Genomic DNA, 20,145 nt, shown 5'->3' with positions numbered 1-20,145 from the left:
CATGTCCAAATGTCTGTCCAAACTCAAACTGTCCATTCAAACTGGACCACATGAGCTGACCCTCCCCCGATTGCCGGATCTACCTATCAAACCCCTCCTATCCGCCACATCCCTCTCCTACAATCTTAACTCTGCCAATGCCACTTTCTCCAAATGCCTTTTTGTCAATGCCACTTAACCACACCCTTGTAGACCCCCCTGGTCTCACTCTCCCTGACTACTGTCTTTCACAACCTCTCACTCTTACTCCTACTCGTCTGTCACACCCTGCCTGAACTCTCACCTCTTTCTCCCTTCACCCTGCCTCCACTCTTACTCTCTCTCACCACATTCACCATTAAGAACTGAAGTGATCCCAAGTCCTACTACTCGTCCACTCCATCAACTCTACTCCTGCATCCTCACCATTCATTTACACATATTCTCTCTGTTTTAGCCCTGCTGACCTTCATTCCCTCTCTCTGTAGAGCTCTTCTCTCCCACCTCTCCAGACCTTCTCCAGTCTCCTCAACCTGATTCCACTCTCACTACAGATGTCATGCAAACATCATAGTCCACACTCCCTGTCTGATCTCATCTCATCTGTCAACCTGTCCCACATCAAATAAGAAAGAAAAGAGACTCAGGATCCTCTTGATATAATCCCCACCCCTACTCTACCTGGAGCCTTGCCGAGTGTAATTATGGTGGCTGTCAAAAAAGCAATTACTAGAAAATGGAAATCAAAGTCTACATCAACTTTACTAGAAATAGTGAATATAGTAACAGAGATAAAACAACTGGAACTGGTACCTTCATAAAAGGGAAGGAAAAAACTACATAGGAAAAATGGGAATTGTTGAAGAATATATGCAGAGAAGCAATGAGGTTTAAGAGGCAGGATTTGAATGAGCCATGTAATGCTTAACTGACAATGACTAGATAGATTTTAAGTGATGTATAATGTTTGCAATTATAGTTGTTTCAATGGTGTCTGTGATGTCTAATGTTTGTAACTGAAGTGGTATAATTTTGCTCGTTTTTCATTTATATAAATGTAAGACTGCCTATATCATATGTGATAATTTAATAAAGATGTTTGTTGGGAAAAAAAGAAGTGCAAGAAAGCAACAGGTAGAGTGTCTCATAGTTAAACTACAATACCATATTTCTCGGAAATTAAAGCTCCTTGAGATATTTAGGCAGTACTATAAGGCCTTTTATGAGGCACAGCCCTAGACAGAATATGTAAATGATATTTTCACTTATATGGGAGATCTACAATTCCCAAGGCTTAGAGACCAGGAAGCCAATTAGATGATTCGAACCTTGACTATGAAAGAATTAGAGTCTGTTGTAAAGAAACAAACTCTAGGTAAGGCTCAAGGTTATGATGGCCTTCTGATTGAGGTCTGGAGACGAACAGGAAGGACCCTACTTAAGCATCGGTCCGTTGTGTTTAATAAAACATTTAAAAAAGGCAAAGTCTCGCAGTCCTGGAAAACAGCCATTTTGGTGATTCCAAAAGAGGGTAAAGACTCCACAGAACCCTCCTCATACAGACCAATTTCTGTACTTAACAATGACTACAACATTTTCACATCATTACTAGCTATTAGGTTAGCCAATATTCTTCTAAAATATACCAGGGATGACCAGTATTGGGGGTTGTCAGACATAGTTACGATACAGGAAGAAGCACAGGATTTAGGTAAACTACTGATGCTGATTACTTTGAATGCTTTCTTAGCATTCAACAGAATATCCTGGCCATATCTATGGTTAGTAATGGATAAATATGGACTCATGGAAAGGTTGAATGAGCGGTTGAAAAATCTCTACCATAAAGCAAAAATCAAGATACGTGGGAGATTACCTCATACAGTTTATTTGGAAAGCGGAACTCAACAGGGTTGCCCATTATCTCTTTGCTTTTTGTTTTATATTTAAAAAGTACAGTTGTGTACACTTACCATAAATGTAGATGTTCGAATGTATTCACTGTTGCAGTCATTACATTTGGGTAATCCTGCTGGCAGATTGCCCTCAGTCGGCCTGAATTTCAATGTCCTGAGTCCTGCGTCAGTTGCTGTCGCCCCTTTCCTGACGTCAGGTCATCAGGGATATAAAAGAAGCAGCCAACGCCATTTTCTTTAGTTTTTCTTGCCCCAGATGTCAGGTGCCCCCTAAAAGGGTTGCCAAAATTTATATATATATATATATATATATATATATATATATATATATATATATATATATACATATATATATATATATATATATATATATAAAAAATTACATGCACCAATATAAACTTTACCTTCATCTACAAGCAAATACACCACATAGGTTGTATAAATCAGAGAAGGAAAGATAGGTTCCATCAGAAGAAAAGGGGGATGGCGGGTGGGTAACCTGGACTGCAACAGTGAATACACTCGAACATCTACATTTATGGTACGTATACACAGCTGTACTATGTTCTTCGAGTTTCACTGTTGCAGTCATTACATTTGGGTAGAGTCCCAAAGCTATGGTGGGGATTCTGGAGCTAAACAGCATTAATAGCGGCTATGAGGCCCTGCAGAACTGCAGTGGCAAAGCCTGCCCTGGATTTAGAGCAGAGTGGCAGATGATAGTGCTTTGTAAAGGTGTACACTGAACTCCAAGTAGCAGCCTCTAAAATGTCCTTGGTAGGTACTCCCCTGAGAAAGGCTGCTGAAGTGGCTGCAGCTCTGGTTGAGTGTGGCCTAATGTCCTTAGGTACTGTCTTGCCATGGTGTACATAGCAGAAACGAATGCAGCGGCCTATCCACTTTGAAATAGTCTGCTTTGAGATAGCCTTTCCTTGTGATCCTGCAGCATATGTCACTAGTAATTGCTCTGTCTTTCTTAAAACTTTGGTTCTGTCCAAGTAGAATCTAAGCTGTCTGTGTACGTCCAAAGAATGCAGAATTCTCTCCCCCTTGTTCTGTGGATTTGGATAAAAAGTTGGCAGGTGAATAGTTTGGTTGAGAGCCACACTGGACACCACCTTAGGCATAAATGTTGGGTTTGTCCTCAGAGAGACCCTGTCTGGATAAAAAATGATAAAAGGTTCCACAGCCATGAGTGCCTGTAGCTCTGAAACTCATCTTGCATAAGTTATTACTAGGAGCAGAGCTGTTTTCCATGATAAAAACTTTATATCAGCAGTAGCAGCTGGCTCAAAAGGAAGCAGGGTGAGTTTTTCCAAGACATAGTTGAGGTCCCATGCAGGCATTGGTGATCTCCTTGGAGGCCTTAAATTTTTGGCCACTCTGAGGTACTGCTTTAATAAGGGATGAGAAAAGATTGGTGGCTCTACATTGTAATGAGCCGAAATGGCAGAGGCATGAATTTTAATAGATGAAAAAGCTAGGCCTTTGTCCAGCATCTCAGTTAAGTATTGCAAAATCTGAGGAATATTTGGCACAGCTGTATCAGTTCCTTGTGCCTGGTTCCAAGCACAGAATCTCTTCCATTTTCCAGCATAAGATTTTCTAGTACTAGGCCTTCTGGCTTCCAAAATGACATCCATCACAGCTTTACTGAGAGGTGTGTTTTGTATGACTACATTATTCGCCATGCTGCCAGGTTTAAAGTCCTGAGTTGGCTGTGCAGGATCTGACTGTCTTGCTGGGACAGTAGATGAGGTATTTGAGGTAAGGTCCAAGCTGGGCATTGAGACAAGCTCCTTAGTATTGGATACCAGTACTGGCGGGGCCAGTCTGGGGCAATCAGTATCATCTTTGTCTTCTCCTGTCTGACCTTTAGGAGTACCTTGGGGATGAGAGGCAGAGGGGGAAATGCATATACTGATAGGTTTTTCCAGCTGAAAAATAGGGCGTCCACTTTCCATGCTTGTCTGTGATAAATCCTTGTGCAGAATCTTTTTAGTTGGTAGTTGTGAGGAGAGGAAAATAGATCTATGTCCGGGCATCCCCATTTCCTTGTTATCATGCTGAAGACTTGTGGATCCAGGTGCCACTCGTGGGGATCCATGAGGTTTCTGCTTAGTTCATCTGCCAGAGTATTTTTCCTTCCTAGCAGGAATTGTGCCTGCAGAAGTACTTGGTAAGTCAATGCTGTGTCCCACAAAGTCATGGCTAGTCTGAAAAGGGGGTAAGAATGTGTGCTCCCCTGTTGTTTATATACCACATGACCGTGGTGTTGTCTGTCTTTATCAGTAGTTGTTCTGAATGAAGTAGGTCCTTGAAGGCTGTCAGGGCATTTTGAACTGCTAGCATCTCTTTTTGATTGATATGTAGATGCATTTGTTTTGAGGTCCATATGCCCTGAATGCATCTTCCTGCCATGTGGGCCCCCCCAGGCATAATGTGATGCATCTGTTGTTAGTGTCTGCCTGGCTGGGGGTAATGTGAATGGCTGTCCCTTGTTTTGGTGACAAGCCTTTGCCCACCATCGAAACTCCTGTTGCAGGCAGGGAATGAGAGTAATCATAGTTTCCAGGCTGTGGCAAGGTTGAGACCAAACACTTTTTAGGTACCATTGAAGTTTCCTCATATGCAGTCTTGTATATGGAATTAGTAGGATGCAGGATGCCATGAAGCCCAAAGCCTGCAGAATTTTTCTTGCAGATAACTGGGCCTTTGTTGCCAACATTTTGAAATAGGTAGTAAGTTGCCTTTGTTTGTCTGGCGTGAGATAAGCCATCTGGGCAGTTGTATTTAAGCTTGCACCCAGGAATATTATCTCTTGAGAGGGTACTAGATTTGATTTCGTTTCGTTGACTGTGTACCCTAGGCATGTTTGAAGTCTTTTCACAAACGCCAGATGCTGTAGAAGAATTTCCTTGTTCTCTGCTTGAATTAGGCAGTCGTCCAAGTAAGGATATATTTATATTCCTCTTAGTCTGCAGAATGCAATTACTGGTGCCAGGCACTTTGTAAAGACCCTGGGCGCAGTAGATAAGCCAAAGGACAGTGCAGAAAATTGGTAATGCATTGAGCCAGCCTTGAATCTGAGGTATCTTCTGCATATTTGTCTGATTGGGACATGCAAGTATGCATTTTTTAGGTCTAAAGTCACAAGCCAAGTGTTCTTGCCCAGCACGGGCAGAAGCTGCTGCAAAGTCAACATCTTGAATTTTGGTAGATCCAGGAGTGTGTTCAGAATAGATAGGTCCAGTATTGGCCTCCAGGCCTTGTCCTTTCTGGGTACCAAGAACAGTTGTGAGTAAAATCCTTGTCCCTGCTCTTGCTCTGGTACTTGCTGAATGGCCCCCATGTCCATGAGGGATGAGACTTGTTTTTGTGCCTATGCCCATTGATTTTTTGGCAGATCTGGCCAGCATTTTGCCTTTGGCAGGGTATGGAAATGGAACTTGTAGCCTTGTGACACAATATTTAGGACCCACTTGTCCTGGGTTATAATGTGCCAATTTTGAGAAAAAAGTGCTAATTTTCCCCCTAAGGGTGCTGCCAGGAGATAAGTGCTTGGTGCAGGAAGGGGGAAGTCATTGGGACTGTTTCCTGTACGGTTGTGATTTGTCTTCTCCAACTTTGGAGGTAGAAGCACCCCATTGCTTTGACCAGTATGAACCTTGCGCTTGTGATCTGCCTCTAGGGCATCTGGATCTGCCCCTTTGAGGTCTGTCTGACACAGGAAAGGACCAATTCTTGTTGGCCAGTGTCTACTAAACCTAGGTAGCTGTACTTGTAAGAAATCTTTGACCGTTTGCATAGATTTAGCTTTGTGCTCCATTTTCTTTAACACCTCTTCTGCTTTAACACCAAAGTATCATGCTGTAAAGGTGCATCTAATAATTTAACTTTGACATGATCAGGCAGATTTTGTTCATTTAACCAAGCATGCCTCCTAATTACAGAACCTGTAACGGCAGCCCTGCAGGAGGCCTCTAAAGAATCAAAACCACATTGCAAAGTATGCTTTCCAACTTGTTCAGCTGCATGCAATAAATCCTGCATTTCCTTGTTTTCTGCACATTCAGAGTTAAACATTTTCTGTTTAAGCAATGCCAAGACATGTTGCTGATATTGGAGCATATGAAACTGACAGTTTAAGGCCCTTATAGCCAAGGTAGCCGATGTGTAAACATTTTTTTCCCCTATCCAGTGCCCTAGAATCTCTGTCAGAGGGGGTAAGGTTTTTTGCAGTGGAAGCCTTAACTCCTTTGGGACCCTGAGAAATAGTTTCTAGTTTTAGGGTATGTGGGATGTTGCATGTAGGCTGTTGTCGGACATAGGTCATAAAAGCAACGCACACATGTACCATCCTCAGAACTGAATGCTCCAGGAGGAATGCCAGACTAAGGCTATAAAAGGTCAGTACATCCAAGCAAAACAATAGACCGGGGGGAAGGAGGGAGGGATAGAATACTGCAGCAGTGAAGAGAAGAACATCTATGGTTATGGCATGAATTTACACAAGTATTCTATGTCCTTCTATTCACTTTCTGCAGTATTCTTAACCTGAGGGACAGTGTCAAAGCTCAAGAAGGAAATGAGGGGAAGGAGCAGAGGAGCTCTCAAAGAAGCCATGTATAATGGCTTTAGCAAACCCGGCTCCTGGAAATGCCATCCAGTTTGCAGTGTCTGGTAAAGGTATGGACAGTAGACCAGATGGCTGCGTCAAAGATGGCGCTGTTATCTGAGTCCTTGAAGAACACTTTAGATGAAGCCACAACCCTGGCAGAGTGGGCTTTTCATGAGTGAAGAGAGTCTCTTTCCAAGGAGGGTGTAACAAAGGCAAACAGTCTTTGAAATCCATGAAGAAATAGTCTGCTTGGAAATGGGTAAACCCAAAGCTCTGGGATGAAAGTTCACAAATAGCTGATCAGATTTTCTGATAGCTTTAGCCTTGTCTGAGTAAAACCTAAGTTGTCTGTGTACATCTAAGGAATATAGTACCTTTTTAAAAGTGGTTTTGTGGAGAAGGGAAAAAAGTAGGTAATTGAATGGACTGGTTAAGGGATAACTCATTAACCACTTTTGGCATAACGGAAGGACTGGTTCTCAAAGATTACCCTATTCCTTATGAAATACCAAAAAGTGGACACCACCATAAGAATGTGAAGCTCTGACACCCTTCTGGATGAAGTCAAGGCCACTAGTAAAACTGTTTTCCAAGAGGAATATTTGAGGGAGGCCGAAGATGCAGGTTCAAAAGGGGGCTAGGGTCAGCTTTTCTGGAACAAAATTAAGGTCCCAAGGAGGAGGAACACGTTTTATGGGAGGCCCAATGGGAAGGATGCCCTTAAGAAATAGTTTCACCTCAAATCTGGACACTAGGGGTGAAGGAGGCAAACAAGCAGAAAAAGCTGATGTGTACCTTTGACAGAAGAGTAAGCCAAGCCAGTAGAGAGCAATTCACACAAGACAGACAGAATCTCTGGGATTCCCACTGTCAGTGGGTCTTGTTTCTTAGAGAGACACCAGAGTGAAACTCTTTTCCACTTGGAAATGGAAGATTTTTCTGGTATTGGGTATTCTGACCTGCAAAACCCTGAGCACGTCCTCTGAGAATAGGTATTTGAAGGGGATTAGAATCCTATCACTCAAGTGTCAACTGTAGCATGCACAGGTGTGGGTGTATTGGGGATACTTTGTTCTGTGTGAGTAGGTCCACTCCTTGGGGTAACTTGCAGTAATGACCCTTGGCTAGATGGAGAAGGAGGGTGAACCAGTGCTATCTTTGCCAAAAGGGAGTCACCAGCAAGATTTTTGGTTGATCTTGTCAAATCTTGAATGGGACCTTTGGTATTTGATGAAGGGGAGGGAATGCATATAGAAACATCCCCTTCCAAGAGAAGGAGGGGGTGACTACCTTCCAAACTACAGGACTTGGGACTCTGGCACAAAATTTTGGAAGTTGTCTGTTCAGGGGGGAGGCAAACAAGTCTATTTGATGAATACCCCACTGGTGGACTATGCCTAGGAACATGTCCTTGTGAAGCATCCATTTGTGGGATTGAGTCAGGGACCTGCTTCAGGAGTCTGCCGTGAGATTCCGGTTGGAGGGAATGTACACTGCCTGAATAGTCATGTGGCATTGAGACAGAAATTCCCATACCAGAAGAGCCAACCTGCAAAGGAGACAGAATTTGGTCCCCCCCTGCTTGTTCACATGCCAGAGAACTGTCATTTTGTCTGTGAACAGTTGTAGAGGGCCTAGGCAAACGAGAGATAGAAATGCTTACAGATCTAGTAGCAATGCTCACACTTCCCTAATGTTGATGTGTTCTGTTTTTTGGGAGGGGAGACCAAATTCCCTCAACTGCGAATTTGCCCGAGGCAGCTCCCCAGCCCATGTCTGATGCAACTGTGTAGAGTTCTAGAACTGGGGGGAGAGGATGTAGGGGTAGACCTGGTTGTAGGCCTAGCTGTTGGATCCACAGAGGAGATCCCTCTTTAGGTAAGGAATGAGGGGGACTTTGTATTCTAGTGGGTGAGAATGCTGGGTCCACATTGATCTGAGGAACCACTGGAACTTCCTCATGTGGAGTTTTGCCATCGGTACCATGGAAATGGTTGAAGCCATGAATCCCAGCACTCTGAGGATCTTCTTGGCTGTAAAGTAATTCAAGAGGAGAAGGGAGTGAAAGAAGGACTGAAGGTCCTGCACCTTCTGAGGTGGAAGTAACACTCTCATAATGTGAAAATTTGGTCCTATGAAGGGGTGAAGACTGACTTCCTGTAGTTGATGGTGAATCCCAGTTTTCGAGGAGGGAAACGGTGGTCTCCAGGTTTTGTAGTAGTATGTCTGAAGTTGGGGCCTGTAAAAGCAGATTGTCCAGGTATGGGAAAATCTGGATGCCCAAAAGTCTGCAGTGTGCAATTACTGGAGCCAGGCATCTTGTGAATACCCTTGGTGATATAGAAAGACAAAAGGGCAAGACAGAGAACTGAAAATGCTAGGAACCCACAGAAAAACATAAGAATTTCCTGAATATGGGGTGAATGAGAATGTGAAGGTAAGCATCTTTTACATCTAGAGATGTCAAGTATTCTTGTGGAAGGATAAGTGGGAATACAGTTTTGGAGTGTCAACATTCTGAAGGTACAAACCTTGAAGAAGGTGTTGAGATGGAAGAAATCCAAGACTGGTCTCCAGGGGCCATCCTTTCTGGGTACTATGAACATTCTTGAACAGAAGCCTTTCCCTCTTGAGGTTTGAGGAACCCTTTAAATTGAGCCCTGTTGCCAAAGCTCCCAAAGGAGCTTTGAGAAGAGGGGCAACTACTCTTGGGGGGGGGGTACCCACGAAGGTGGGGGTGGAGTGAAATACTGAAGTATCCTTTTTTTGATTATGGAAAGAACCCAGGTGTTTCGGGTGATGCTTTCCCAGACCCTGTGAGCGTTTGACATGCAAAGGGAAACAGGGGAAAGGGAAACATCTGCAGGGTAGTCACAGACTCCCTGCTTTGTTAGGAAAGGACTGCTTTTGTTGTGAGGATGGCTGAGAACTCCTAGGCTTTGGATGCCTCATGCCTCCTCTGGAAGACTTAGCAGAAGGGTGGATGAAGACGGTCTTAGAAGGGAAATTCCTATGAAACCTGGGCACATGAGAAACCAAAATGTGTTGCAACTCCTTGAGTTCCTTGGTTTATTTCCTGTAGGGACTTAGAGAGGCTGCTGCCTTACCAAATAAAGCTGAATTGTCCAGTGGTGCATCCATTAATATAGAGGTGAAGTCATCCTGGAGGGGCTGCAACCTGAGCCAGGAAATCTTCTAAGAACTTAACCAGTAGCAGGTGTCCTGGCACAAGCCTCGGTATCATAGCTGCATTTAATAGAGTGTTTTACCACTTAGGAGGAATCTCCCAGAACAGACAGAGCCAAGGCTTTTCCTTCTGAATCTGGAAGATCTGCAATGGCATTAGATGCCCGAGACAGAAGCCCTAAGGAGTACTTTGTCATATGTGTTTGATAATTGGTGGCCCTGAAAGCCAAGGTGGCTGATGTACAGGCCTTTTTACCCAGTTTCTCAATGGTTCTACACTCTGTCTGACAGGAGAATACTGCAGGAGGGAAACATCCTATAAGGTTTAACAGTAGCTACAGAAATGACTACTGGGTCTGTGGCAGGGCATCTAAAGAGGAATTTACAATACTCAAGGACTTTATAGAAGTGGTCTGGCTTATTGGGGCTAGGAGTCTGGGGTTTGTGAAGCATTGGGAAAGGCATCGAGAAATGCAGGATTCACAGGTGGAACTGCAGAGAGGCCAGGGACATCAACTTATAGAAGTTGATACCATCTTTTCTGGACATCATAAATTTAGGAAGTATCCCATATAAAGTGTTCTCCCATTTTCAGGATAGTTTCACCAAAAGATCTCTCTTCCACAGGGGAGTCAGCAACGATGGACTCTTCTTCAGGGGAAACATACTCCTGGGGAGAAGAGATCTGTGTAGAATAATTCAGTGATTCCTGTTCATCGGAAGAGAATTCATCAGATGAGTCATTGTCTCTAATCCTTTATTGAGGAGACTGGGGAGCAGTGTTAGGAGCAGGCTGAGAGGAAGGCGGCTTAAGTGCCATGAAGGCGTGAAACAAGCTTTGAGAAAAGAGAAAAGGCCTGTCTGTAGGAGCCTTCTGGTAGGGGGGGCTTAATTAAGTCGTCTTTTTTTTTTTGAAGGAAGGAGAAACGATCCTATGCAACACTGGAGGATCGGATGAAAGCCTACCTCAAAGGTGTCTGACGCCATCTATTCTCTTGCTTGAGTGAGAGGTACCCCCCTAGAACACTCCATACTTTTGAGCCTACGTTCCTCCATGGCATCCTGATCAGACATCTGTTCAAACTCCACAGACGTGTTCACAGCCGAAGGCAAGGTGGCCTCAGAACTGGGCTCGGCCTGTGAATCTCTGCCTGAAGTCAGATGAACCTCTGGGATGACAAGCACCTCGAGAGAAACATCTGATGGTAGAGATGCAGTGGAAGCTGCAGGCCGCAGTTTCTTGGCTTTGTGCTTCACCAGCTCAGTGTCGGTACCCTCCCATACACTTTGCTAACAACCCGAGCCGCTGATTCTCCAAATAAACAGCAGGAGAAGAAAGCCTGCTTCTAAGGGTCTTTGGAATGAAGGACTGGCAAATGCTACAAAACTTGTGGTCATAGTTGGGGTCATTGACAAAAAAAGACACTGTGAATGGCTGTCCTTATGTGGCATTTGTCTTCCACATTGGTATTTGCCCTTCTTGGATGACATAACCAAAACAGGAGTAAGAAAAAAAATTCCCCAAATGGGCACTTACTTGGCAAAAGGCTGAAGTTGCAAATGCTGAAACAATTATTCCAATGGTCGGAATGGCATTCTGATTGGCGGCAGAAAAGTTCTGAGGATGGTACATGAGTATGTCAGTTTTATGGCCTATGTCCAACAGCAGCCTAGATGCGACATCCCATGCATCCTATACTAGTACAAGACTTCTGCATACTGGCCGATGTCTGGTTGTCTTCAGGTGGGAGATCCCTCAGGTTAAGAATACTGCAGCAAGTGAATAGAAGGCCATCAACTGATAACCAAGGAGGGGGTTATCCCATGGGAGGTAGCAAAAACTACTTTTAACCTGACCTTTAGAGAACTTCCACCATATAAGGGAATCTAAGAAGAGGCCAGAGACAGACTCAGAAAAATGGAGAGATTAAGCAACTCCCCAGAGTTAACTTTTCTAACTGAAGTAACATCTCCAATAGCAGCATCAGAAAAAAATATTAGCAGAGGTTATAGAAACCAACACTAACTTTAGAGATTCTGCACTGAGGATGATAGAAATGGAACTAGGCAAGTCACGAATGTGGACACAGTGAGAGAATATATGTGAAGCTCCCAGAAGGGCAACAAAATCTAGGCATTTTAATAATTTATGGGTGGAAGCACCTGCATAAATACTGTATAGTTCCTCAAGACTATCTAGAATGTTTCCAGATTGTTAAGATCATTGCTGGAGGTGTGATTTGGCGACGAGATGCACTTGAGAACATATATTTTGGGATGGTGCTAGATCACCTGACTTTAAAAGAAAGCTAAATGTTTTGATAGAAAAGATACAGAGTAAAGAGGTGCAGGTAACTAAAGCTTTCCTAATAAGCAGAAAAACACTGGGCATTTCCCCACATACAGCAATCATATACTTCTGAGAGCCAAAAAAAAGAGCAACAACGATAAAATGAAAGTCAAATTCTCCCTCAGAGATAGCGGAAGTGATAAGATACTATGCAGAGAGGAGCATTAAGACACTAGAATTAAGTGGAAAAAGTCCAAGAACGTGGAGGCTAAATTGAGGCATTGGGACATGGGTACTGGCCTTTTATGACCAAGTCATTCTAAAAAGCCACTGTTCACCCTTTTTTATTTTTGTATGTTTATACTTTATCAGTTGAAATCAATTTACAAAAACAGATATGCTTGGCATATTGATAATGCAATTTGTGTATATAAATAATGATTTAAGATTTTAGACAAAATATTCTGTAATTGTACAAATAAAGTTTGTGTTAAAAAAGACACAATTACGTCTGGTGCAATTCCACAGCATTCATTGGACATTACTCTCTTAGAGCTTCAAAGTAGCACAGCCAAACAAAACTTAAAACATGAAGAAAGTGAAAATGTTGAGAAGGCTTGTGCACAGTGTGACAATTCTGTCTTTGTCAAAACAAGTGAAGAGGAAACAATATCTTGAGTGATGGAAAGTGCTCAACAAATGGTCATAAGCCAGTTGAGGTAGAGGACAATGTTGGCAGAAAAAAAATATACATGCAATAGGAGTTCCAGAATGAGAAAGTTTGCAATGAACTGAAAATATAAGAAACAGAAATCTGCTGCCTGGATAGGTTTTTCAGCAAAAGAAAAATCATTTTAACTACTTGCACTGGAAAATGATTTAGCTACTGGGTGATCTATTATTACAATAATCCATTCTGAAAACTGCTTTTGAAAGAACTGGCATCATAGCCTTGTACACAAAGCCAAAAGTGTATGGTAGATGTGAGAAAGGCTTTTGTTGACCACAATTTTTCAAAACAAATGATCCAATGTCAAGCTTGACTTTTTTTCAATGCTATTAGGCAATGTTACTAAAAACAACTAAAGTTCAAAACCGTCCTTAAGATCTTTTCTCCTGATAGTTCAAGACTGTATATGGATTCAGAGAGAGAGTGCCGAACAAAATTCGCAACTTAAAAATAAGGAACATCTGCTAACATTATAAGCTGGACTTTTCAAATTAAAATGAAACCCAGTCAATACAAAACTTGCCTGGCATAATGTAAGGTGTTTAATAGAGCAATTGCTCACAACCTGGGGAAGACTCCCATGAACTTACTTTTTTTTCACTTAATGGCAAATACAATAGCAGGGTTGCTGATGACAGATGACTAATGATAAAAGCTACTTCTTGCAACTGAGAAGATGCTTTGAATACTAAATCACATTGTAATCTGAAGTCCTTGACAAGTTACTGAAATATTTTATTTTATTTATTTATTTAACAACAAAACAAACAAAAAAAAACTGTTGACGACTCGGTGATTACATCAGTGGGAGCATTCTAAGTTTGATCTATTTGACAGACAATAACTGTATTGTCATACCAAGTTAAACCTGTGTTAAGTAATGTCAGTAATTTTGGGGGTACACCAGTAATTTATTTATTTATTTTTTAGTTATTTTGCCTCTGTAAAGCAGCAACAACCAACCAAACAGTCTATCAAAGAGATTGCAAAAGAGGTGGCTTGTGCCCCTGCCAACATTCTAGCAATGAGAATGTTTCTAAGCAAGGGACCTAGTCTCCCTCACCCAGTGATTGATATGAGCATGTGCTTCACCACGGAGTATCACGCTCACTTCCTGAGCATGTGCATGCATCAGTGCCATGCCAATGAAAGCTACTGTCAGTGGCTTGAGAATGTCAAGCCCACATACTTAGTCCTAGCTATTTCACTGTCACACATCTCTACTTGCAAGGTGGCAAACGACCAGCTGGAATCCATGTTGCTCATCCCCAGATGTTAGAGACAGCATCAGACCCTCATTCCTACCCTTCCTTGCCTAGCTAATTCACTGGTTGTTACACTATTTAAATTTAGGATGCAGTATGTTATTTTGCATGTACAAAACCGAAAAGAAATTCATAAAAAATAGAAATAAAAGACCCAACATCGTGGTAAAGGAAGGCTTGTTAAACCCCACTGGCCACTGGCCTAGCCTAGTTTTCACCAAAGAATAATGATGTCCTGCATACAAACAGGACATTGAGGGCCAGGCATTTATAAACTAGCTCTGTCCATAAGGGACATGGGTGCCAGGCCTGGTGTAAACTTCCTATTCCCCATCCACTAGTCTAGGTTGTGCTTAAACTGGATAACAGACAAACACAATTTCACATGGATGGAAAGCCTGTTCCATAGAAGGGGTAGTCTCTGGGACACATATCTGTCTCTCCAGCATGTTCTGTTTAAGTCACAGACAAAATTCAGGTCCCCAGACCTTGTATTTCTGGTACTCTTTGACTTATGAATATGTAAGAGATTCATTAGTGTGGGAATTGTGGATGACTTGTAAACCCGGCATAGATTACCCCTCAGCAATCTATAGGAGATGGGAGTACAAGGGAAGGGCTTTACAGCACTCTGCATAAGGCAGGTTTGTTATGTCTTATATTCTTTTTGTAAGGACACTTTCAGGTCACTCTAGTTGCTGCATATGCCTGGCCAGGTACAAACCAAAAGAAGTAGTGTACTCTATGACTGGCCTGATAAGGGTGGAGTACAGTAGGATAATAAATCTTTGAACCTATATGCCATGCTCTTATTTATAAGTTGCGCAACATAAAAAGGACTTCCTCACCACTGTGGCCATACGGTCGTCAAAGTTAAAGTTACTGTCTACATGCGTACCCAGATCCCTGACCACTGGGTCTACTCTTAGAGGTGTATTACCAACATTGTAATTAGCTGGGATGCTTGATTTCCCAAAGAGTACAATTATGCATTTCTTAGCACTGAATTTAAGACTAAGGCTTTGGTACTATTCGTTAGTTAGAGACAGAACTTCTTGAAGAATGCTAGTGTCTGCAGGGGAGTTGATATTAACCCCCAGATTGCAATCTACAAATTTAGTCAGCCATAAATCTTCAGCATTTGCTTTCATTTCAGATAAATAGATACCAAAAAGGAGCAGGCCTGTTACAGAGCCCAGGGTTAGAATCAAACCTTGAACTTTGAATCTAAAGACCTTAACCATTGTACCAAACCCACCCTTTTAATGAACTGTATTCGTAACAGACTCAACAAAAAGGATAAAAAAGGAAAGATTAACTATATCAGCTCCTAGACAAAGATTTTATCTAATATACTAAATGTCAGTTTGCCAACAATGTATTTTTCTTTTTCTGCGGAAATGTACACTATCACACATTAAAATCATCCTAGGTTACTGTTACTCCTTCAAACAAAGACCGGACAACATATTTGGATACAGTACAAATGATAGAATTGGCCAGAGTACCTGTCATTTTCTCTGTGTAGTCAGCAGACCTAGGCTATGTTTGTAGAGCAACCAGCTGTGTAGCACTGTGATCTCAGTTATACATTTTTTAAGGCATTGGTATCATTAAATTGGTTTTACACTTTGATGAAGTCAGCGAATGTATCATATCTGGTTTGCTGTGTGGCCATTAGTATATTATATAACAACCTATTTCTCACCTGATTTATCTTTCTGGATGGCCTTGTCTTCAAAATAACGAAACATGACTTGAAAACGGTCCTGATCTGTTGATCGCAGTACCCTGGTAGAATATGTATCCCCATCACCACAGATGATTAAAAAAAAAAAAAAAAAAAAAAGAAATCATTGGCATGAAGTTACAAACAACTAGTAATTCAACCAGTACTTTGTAGTAAATCAATTGAATGCCCTTAAGTCTACATTTTTTACTCTGTTCTGTTTACTTTTACTTTAATCTTCTTCTTCTTTCGGCTTTTCCCGGTTAGGGGTCGCCACAGCGGATCACCTGTCCGCTCATGATTGGCAGTGGAGTTTTACAGTGTCGAGTTGCCAGCCCGGCACCCAACCTTCCACAGAAGGCATACGCACACACATGCACTCACAACTAGGGCCAATTTAGAGTGTCCAGTCCACCTACTGCATGTCTTTGGGATGTGGGAGGAAACCGGAGCACCCGGAGGAAACCCATGAGACCACAGGGAGGACATGCAGACTCTGCACAGAAGGCACCCCAGGCGAGGATTGAACTGGAGAACCTTTTACTTTAATATATACTGTAATTTTTGTTGCTACCTCCCCTGGTTCATTACTGAAAAATTCTAGCAAAGATCAAACACTAGCCCACTTATCAAACATTAAAGAAATAAAACTAAATACTGCAAGTATTGCTAACTGAAGATGGATGTACCACCTTCCCCCCCACACACACACTACATACATCAGTGCAGATTGTTGACTTGCACTGGATGTGGACAGGATTACATTGGTTAAGAGAGTACAATGACAAAAATGAAAGCATTGGAACACAGTAGAAAATTCCCATCTTCATTTCCACATCTTGGGGAGAGGGGAGTAGTAATCTTTCCATATGTACAGCATGATGTCTTCCAGTACTTTTAAAAGATCCGTTGAATGCATCACATGTTATGACTGCACAACTACAGTGGCCTGCTAGTTTCAGTAAGAAAAGGTGTAGATAACAGTGGTTGCTTTAAATTATAATTTAAATTGTTCAGTTTCTATTCTTACTATCATTCTTTAGGAAGGAAAAAGTACAGTTTTGTACCTACCATAAATGTAGATGTTCGAGTGCTAATACAGCTGCAGTCATAACAGATGGGTTTTCCTGCCGTCAGGCGGGTCCTCGGTCGGCCGAATTCCAAAGTCTAGGTCTGGCGTCGGTTGTCGTCGCTTCTTCCCTGACGTCAGTGCGACAGGGATATAAAAGAACCAGCCAACGCCATTTTCTTCAGTTTTTCTTGCCCCAGATGTCAGGTGCCCCCAGAAGGAAGGCAATACATAAATTTATGTAATAATGCAATGCAATATAATCAAAACACAGTAGTTGCAAGCAAATACACCATAAATGAATACCCCAATCAGGTTGTATGAGGAGGTGTTAGCCAATAGGCCTGTCCCAAGAGGGGAAGGTGGGAGAGAAACCTGGACTGCAGCTGTATTAGCACTCGAACATCTACATTTATGGTAGGTACAAAACTGTACTATGTTCATCGTGCATACAGCTGCACTCATAACAGATGGGCAGAATCCCAAAGCTAAAAAAGGGCTGGTAGGCACTAGGTGGAACTAGGAGGAGCCAGGATGCCCTGCAAGACTGCAGTGGCAAAGCCTGCTCTAGTTTTGGAGTATAATGGTAGGTGATAGTGCTTGGAGAAGGTATGCACAGAACTCCAAGTGGCTGCTTCCAAAATATCTTTGGTAGGAACCCCTCTGAGGAAAGCTGCAGAGGTAGCTGTGGCCCTTGTGGAGTGAGATCTGATGCCTGCAGGTACAGTCTTACCATGAAAAGAATAACAAAAGCGTATGCAGTGGGCTATCCATTTTGAGATTGTCTGTTTGGAAATTGGCTTCCCCCTTGAGCTCCTGTAGCATAGGACACAAAGAGTTGTTCTGATTTTCTGAAAGGCTTTGTACTGTCCAAATAATAACACAGCTGTCTGTGGATGTCCAAGGAATGTAGTAGTCTCTCCCCTTTGTTTGAGGATTAGGGTAAAAGGTAGGTAAGTGGATAGCCTGATTCAAAGCTACCCTGGATACCACCTTTGGCATAAAGGATGGATTGGTTCGTAAGGAAACTCTGTCCTGATGGAAAATGATGAAAGGCTGCACAGCCATGAGGGCTTGTAGTTCCGATACCCTGCGAGCTGAGGTGATAGCCAGAAGGAAGGCTGTTTTCCAGGACAAATATTGCAATTCTGTTGAGGCAGCTGGCTCAAAAGGAGGCAAGGTCAGTTTTTCTAGAATGAAATTGAGGTCCCAAGCAGGTACTGGTTGTTTCCTTGGGGGTTTTATATTCTTAGCCCCTGTGAGGAACTGTCTTAAGAGGGGGTGAGAGAATAAAGGAGGATCAGTGTTGTATTCTGCAGAAATGGCTGAGGCATGGATTTTGATGGAGGAGAATGAAAGTCCACTGCTTAGCATCTCAGCTAGATTCCAGGATTCTGGCCCTTTTTCTCATTCCAGGCACAAAACCGTTTCCATTTTGCGGAGTAAGCTTTTCTAGTAGAAGGCCTTCTGGCCTCCAAAATGACATCCTGCACCTCCTTGGAGAGTAGGGTCTGTTGTGAAGTTAAGGAATCTTCCATGCGGCCAGATTGAGTGTTTTTAGCTGACTGTGAAGAGTTTTGAAGCTGTGCTGAGTCAGAAGAAGAGGCATTAGAGGTAGGGTCCATGGTGGGGAATGCATCAGGCTCCTCAGGAGTGGGTACCAGTGTTGTCTTGGCCAGTCTGGAGCAATGAGAATCATCTTTGGTCTGTCTGCTCTGGTTTTTAATAGAACTTTGGGCAGCAGAGGAAGAGGTGGAAAGGCATAAACTGTCATTGTTGTCCACTCTCCAGGCCTGTGGATGAAAAGTCCTTGAGCAGAATTTTGCCAATTGGTGATTTTTGTGGGAGGCAAAGAGATCTATGTCTGGCCTTCCCCATGCTTGAATTATCTCTGTAAAAACTTGAGGATGCAACTTCCATTCGTGTGGATCTGTCATATTTCTGCTTAGGTTGTCTGCCAGCGTGTTTTCCTTGCCTGGCAAGTACTGTGCTTGCAGTTCGATTTGTAATTCCAGAGCCATGTTCCAAAGAGACATGGCCAGCCTGCATAGGGGGTATGAATGGGTTCCTCCCTGTTTGTTTATGTACCACATTACTGTGGTGTTGTCTGTCCTTATCAATAGTTGACCTGGATGCAGAAGGTCTTTGAAAGCTATAATAGCATTTATTACTGCTAGCATTTCCTTTTGATTAATGTGTAGGTGCTTTTCTTTTTGGGACCATTTGCCCTGAATGCACCGATCTGTCATGTGCGCCTCCCAGGCGTAGTCCGAGGCGTCTGTTGTGATGACTTGATTTGCTTGAGGCTTGCAGAATGGGAGACCTGTGTTTCTTTGGCATGCTTGAGCCCACCACAGAAATTCCTTTTGAAGACATGGAATCAGTGGTATTATTGTTTCCAAACTGTGGCTGTGTTGAGACCATAGGTTTTTCAGGTACCATTGAAGTTTCCTCATATGCAGCTTTGCACATGGGATTAGTAGGATGCAAGATGCCATGAATCCCAGAGCCTGCAGGATTTTCCTTGCAGTCAGCCTGGTGAAATTTGCTAGTTTTCTGAATTATTGAGTTAGTTGCCTCTGTTTCTCTGGCATGAGGTAGGCCATCTGGGTGTTTGTGTCCAAGTTGGCACCCAGGAAAATTATTGTTTGAGAGGGTATTAGCCTTGATTTCTTTTTGCTGACTGTGTATCCCAGAGAATTCAACAACATTATTACAAAAGCCAGATGTTTCAGAAGTATGTGCTTGCTGTCCGCTTGGATCAGGCAGTCAACCAAATATGGGTATATTTGTATCCCTTGAAGTCTGCAGTAGGCAATTACTGATGCCAGGCATTTTGTGAATACTCTGGGCACAGTAGATAAGCCAAAGAGCAATGCAGAGAATTGATAATGGGTTGAACCTGCAAGAAATCTGAGGTATCTTCTGCAATCTTGTCTGATTGGGACATGCAGGTATGCCTCCTTGAGGTCCAATGTTACCAGTCAAGACTCCTTGCCCAGCATGGGAAGAAGCTGCTGTAATGTGAGCATCTTGAATTTTGGCATGAGTAAAAATGTGTTTAGGATGGATAGGTCCAAAATAGGTCTCCAATCTTTTCCCTTCCTTGGTACCAGGAATAGTCTGGAGTAAAAACCTTGACCTTGTTCTTGGGTAGGTACCTCTTGAATAGCTTTCATGTCCATGAGATATGAAATTTGTTTTTGTACCTCTGCCCTTTAATTGTGTGGCAGGTTTGGCATGCCTCTCATTTTTGGAAGGGTGTGAAAATGGAATCTGTAGCCTCTATTTATAATGTCCAGGATCCATTTGTCTTTTGTGACAATCTGCCAATTTTTCGAAAATAATGCCAGTTTTCCG

At 42.6% G+C, this 20,145-nt stretch overlaps 1 protein-coding gene across 1 annotated transcript in view; it reads right to left on the bottom strand.

Annotated features, from left to right (window-relative positions):
* Nucleotides 1-20,145, bottom strand: part of PI4KA (phosphatidylinositol 4-kinase alpha) — a gene marked incomplete at its 5' end in the record, with an annotated part of 2,160,482 nt that overhangs the window by 1,307,576 nt on the left and 832,761 nt on the right. The window contains 1 exon segment of the mRNA XM_044068731.1: nucleotides 15,696-15,778. Within this exon segment, the coding sequence (XP_043924666.1) occupies nucleotides 15,696-15,778 (83 nt within the window).

The sequence above is a fragment of the Protopterus annectens genome, chromosome 4.part0, assembly GCF_019279795.1.
Source record: "Protopterus annectens isolate FY-2018-M chromosome 4.part0, PAN1.0, whole genome shotgun sequence".
In the NCBI taxonomy this organism is placed as follows: Eukaryota; Metazoa; Chordata; order Ceratodontiformes; family Protopteridae; genus Protopterus; species Protopterus annectens.
This window is presented reverse-complemented; position numbering and strand designations above follow the sequence as displayed.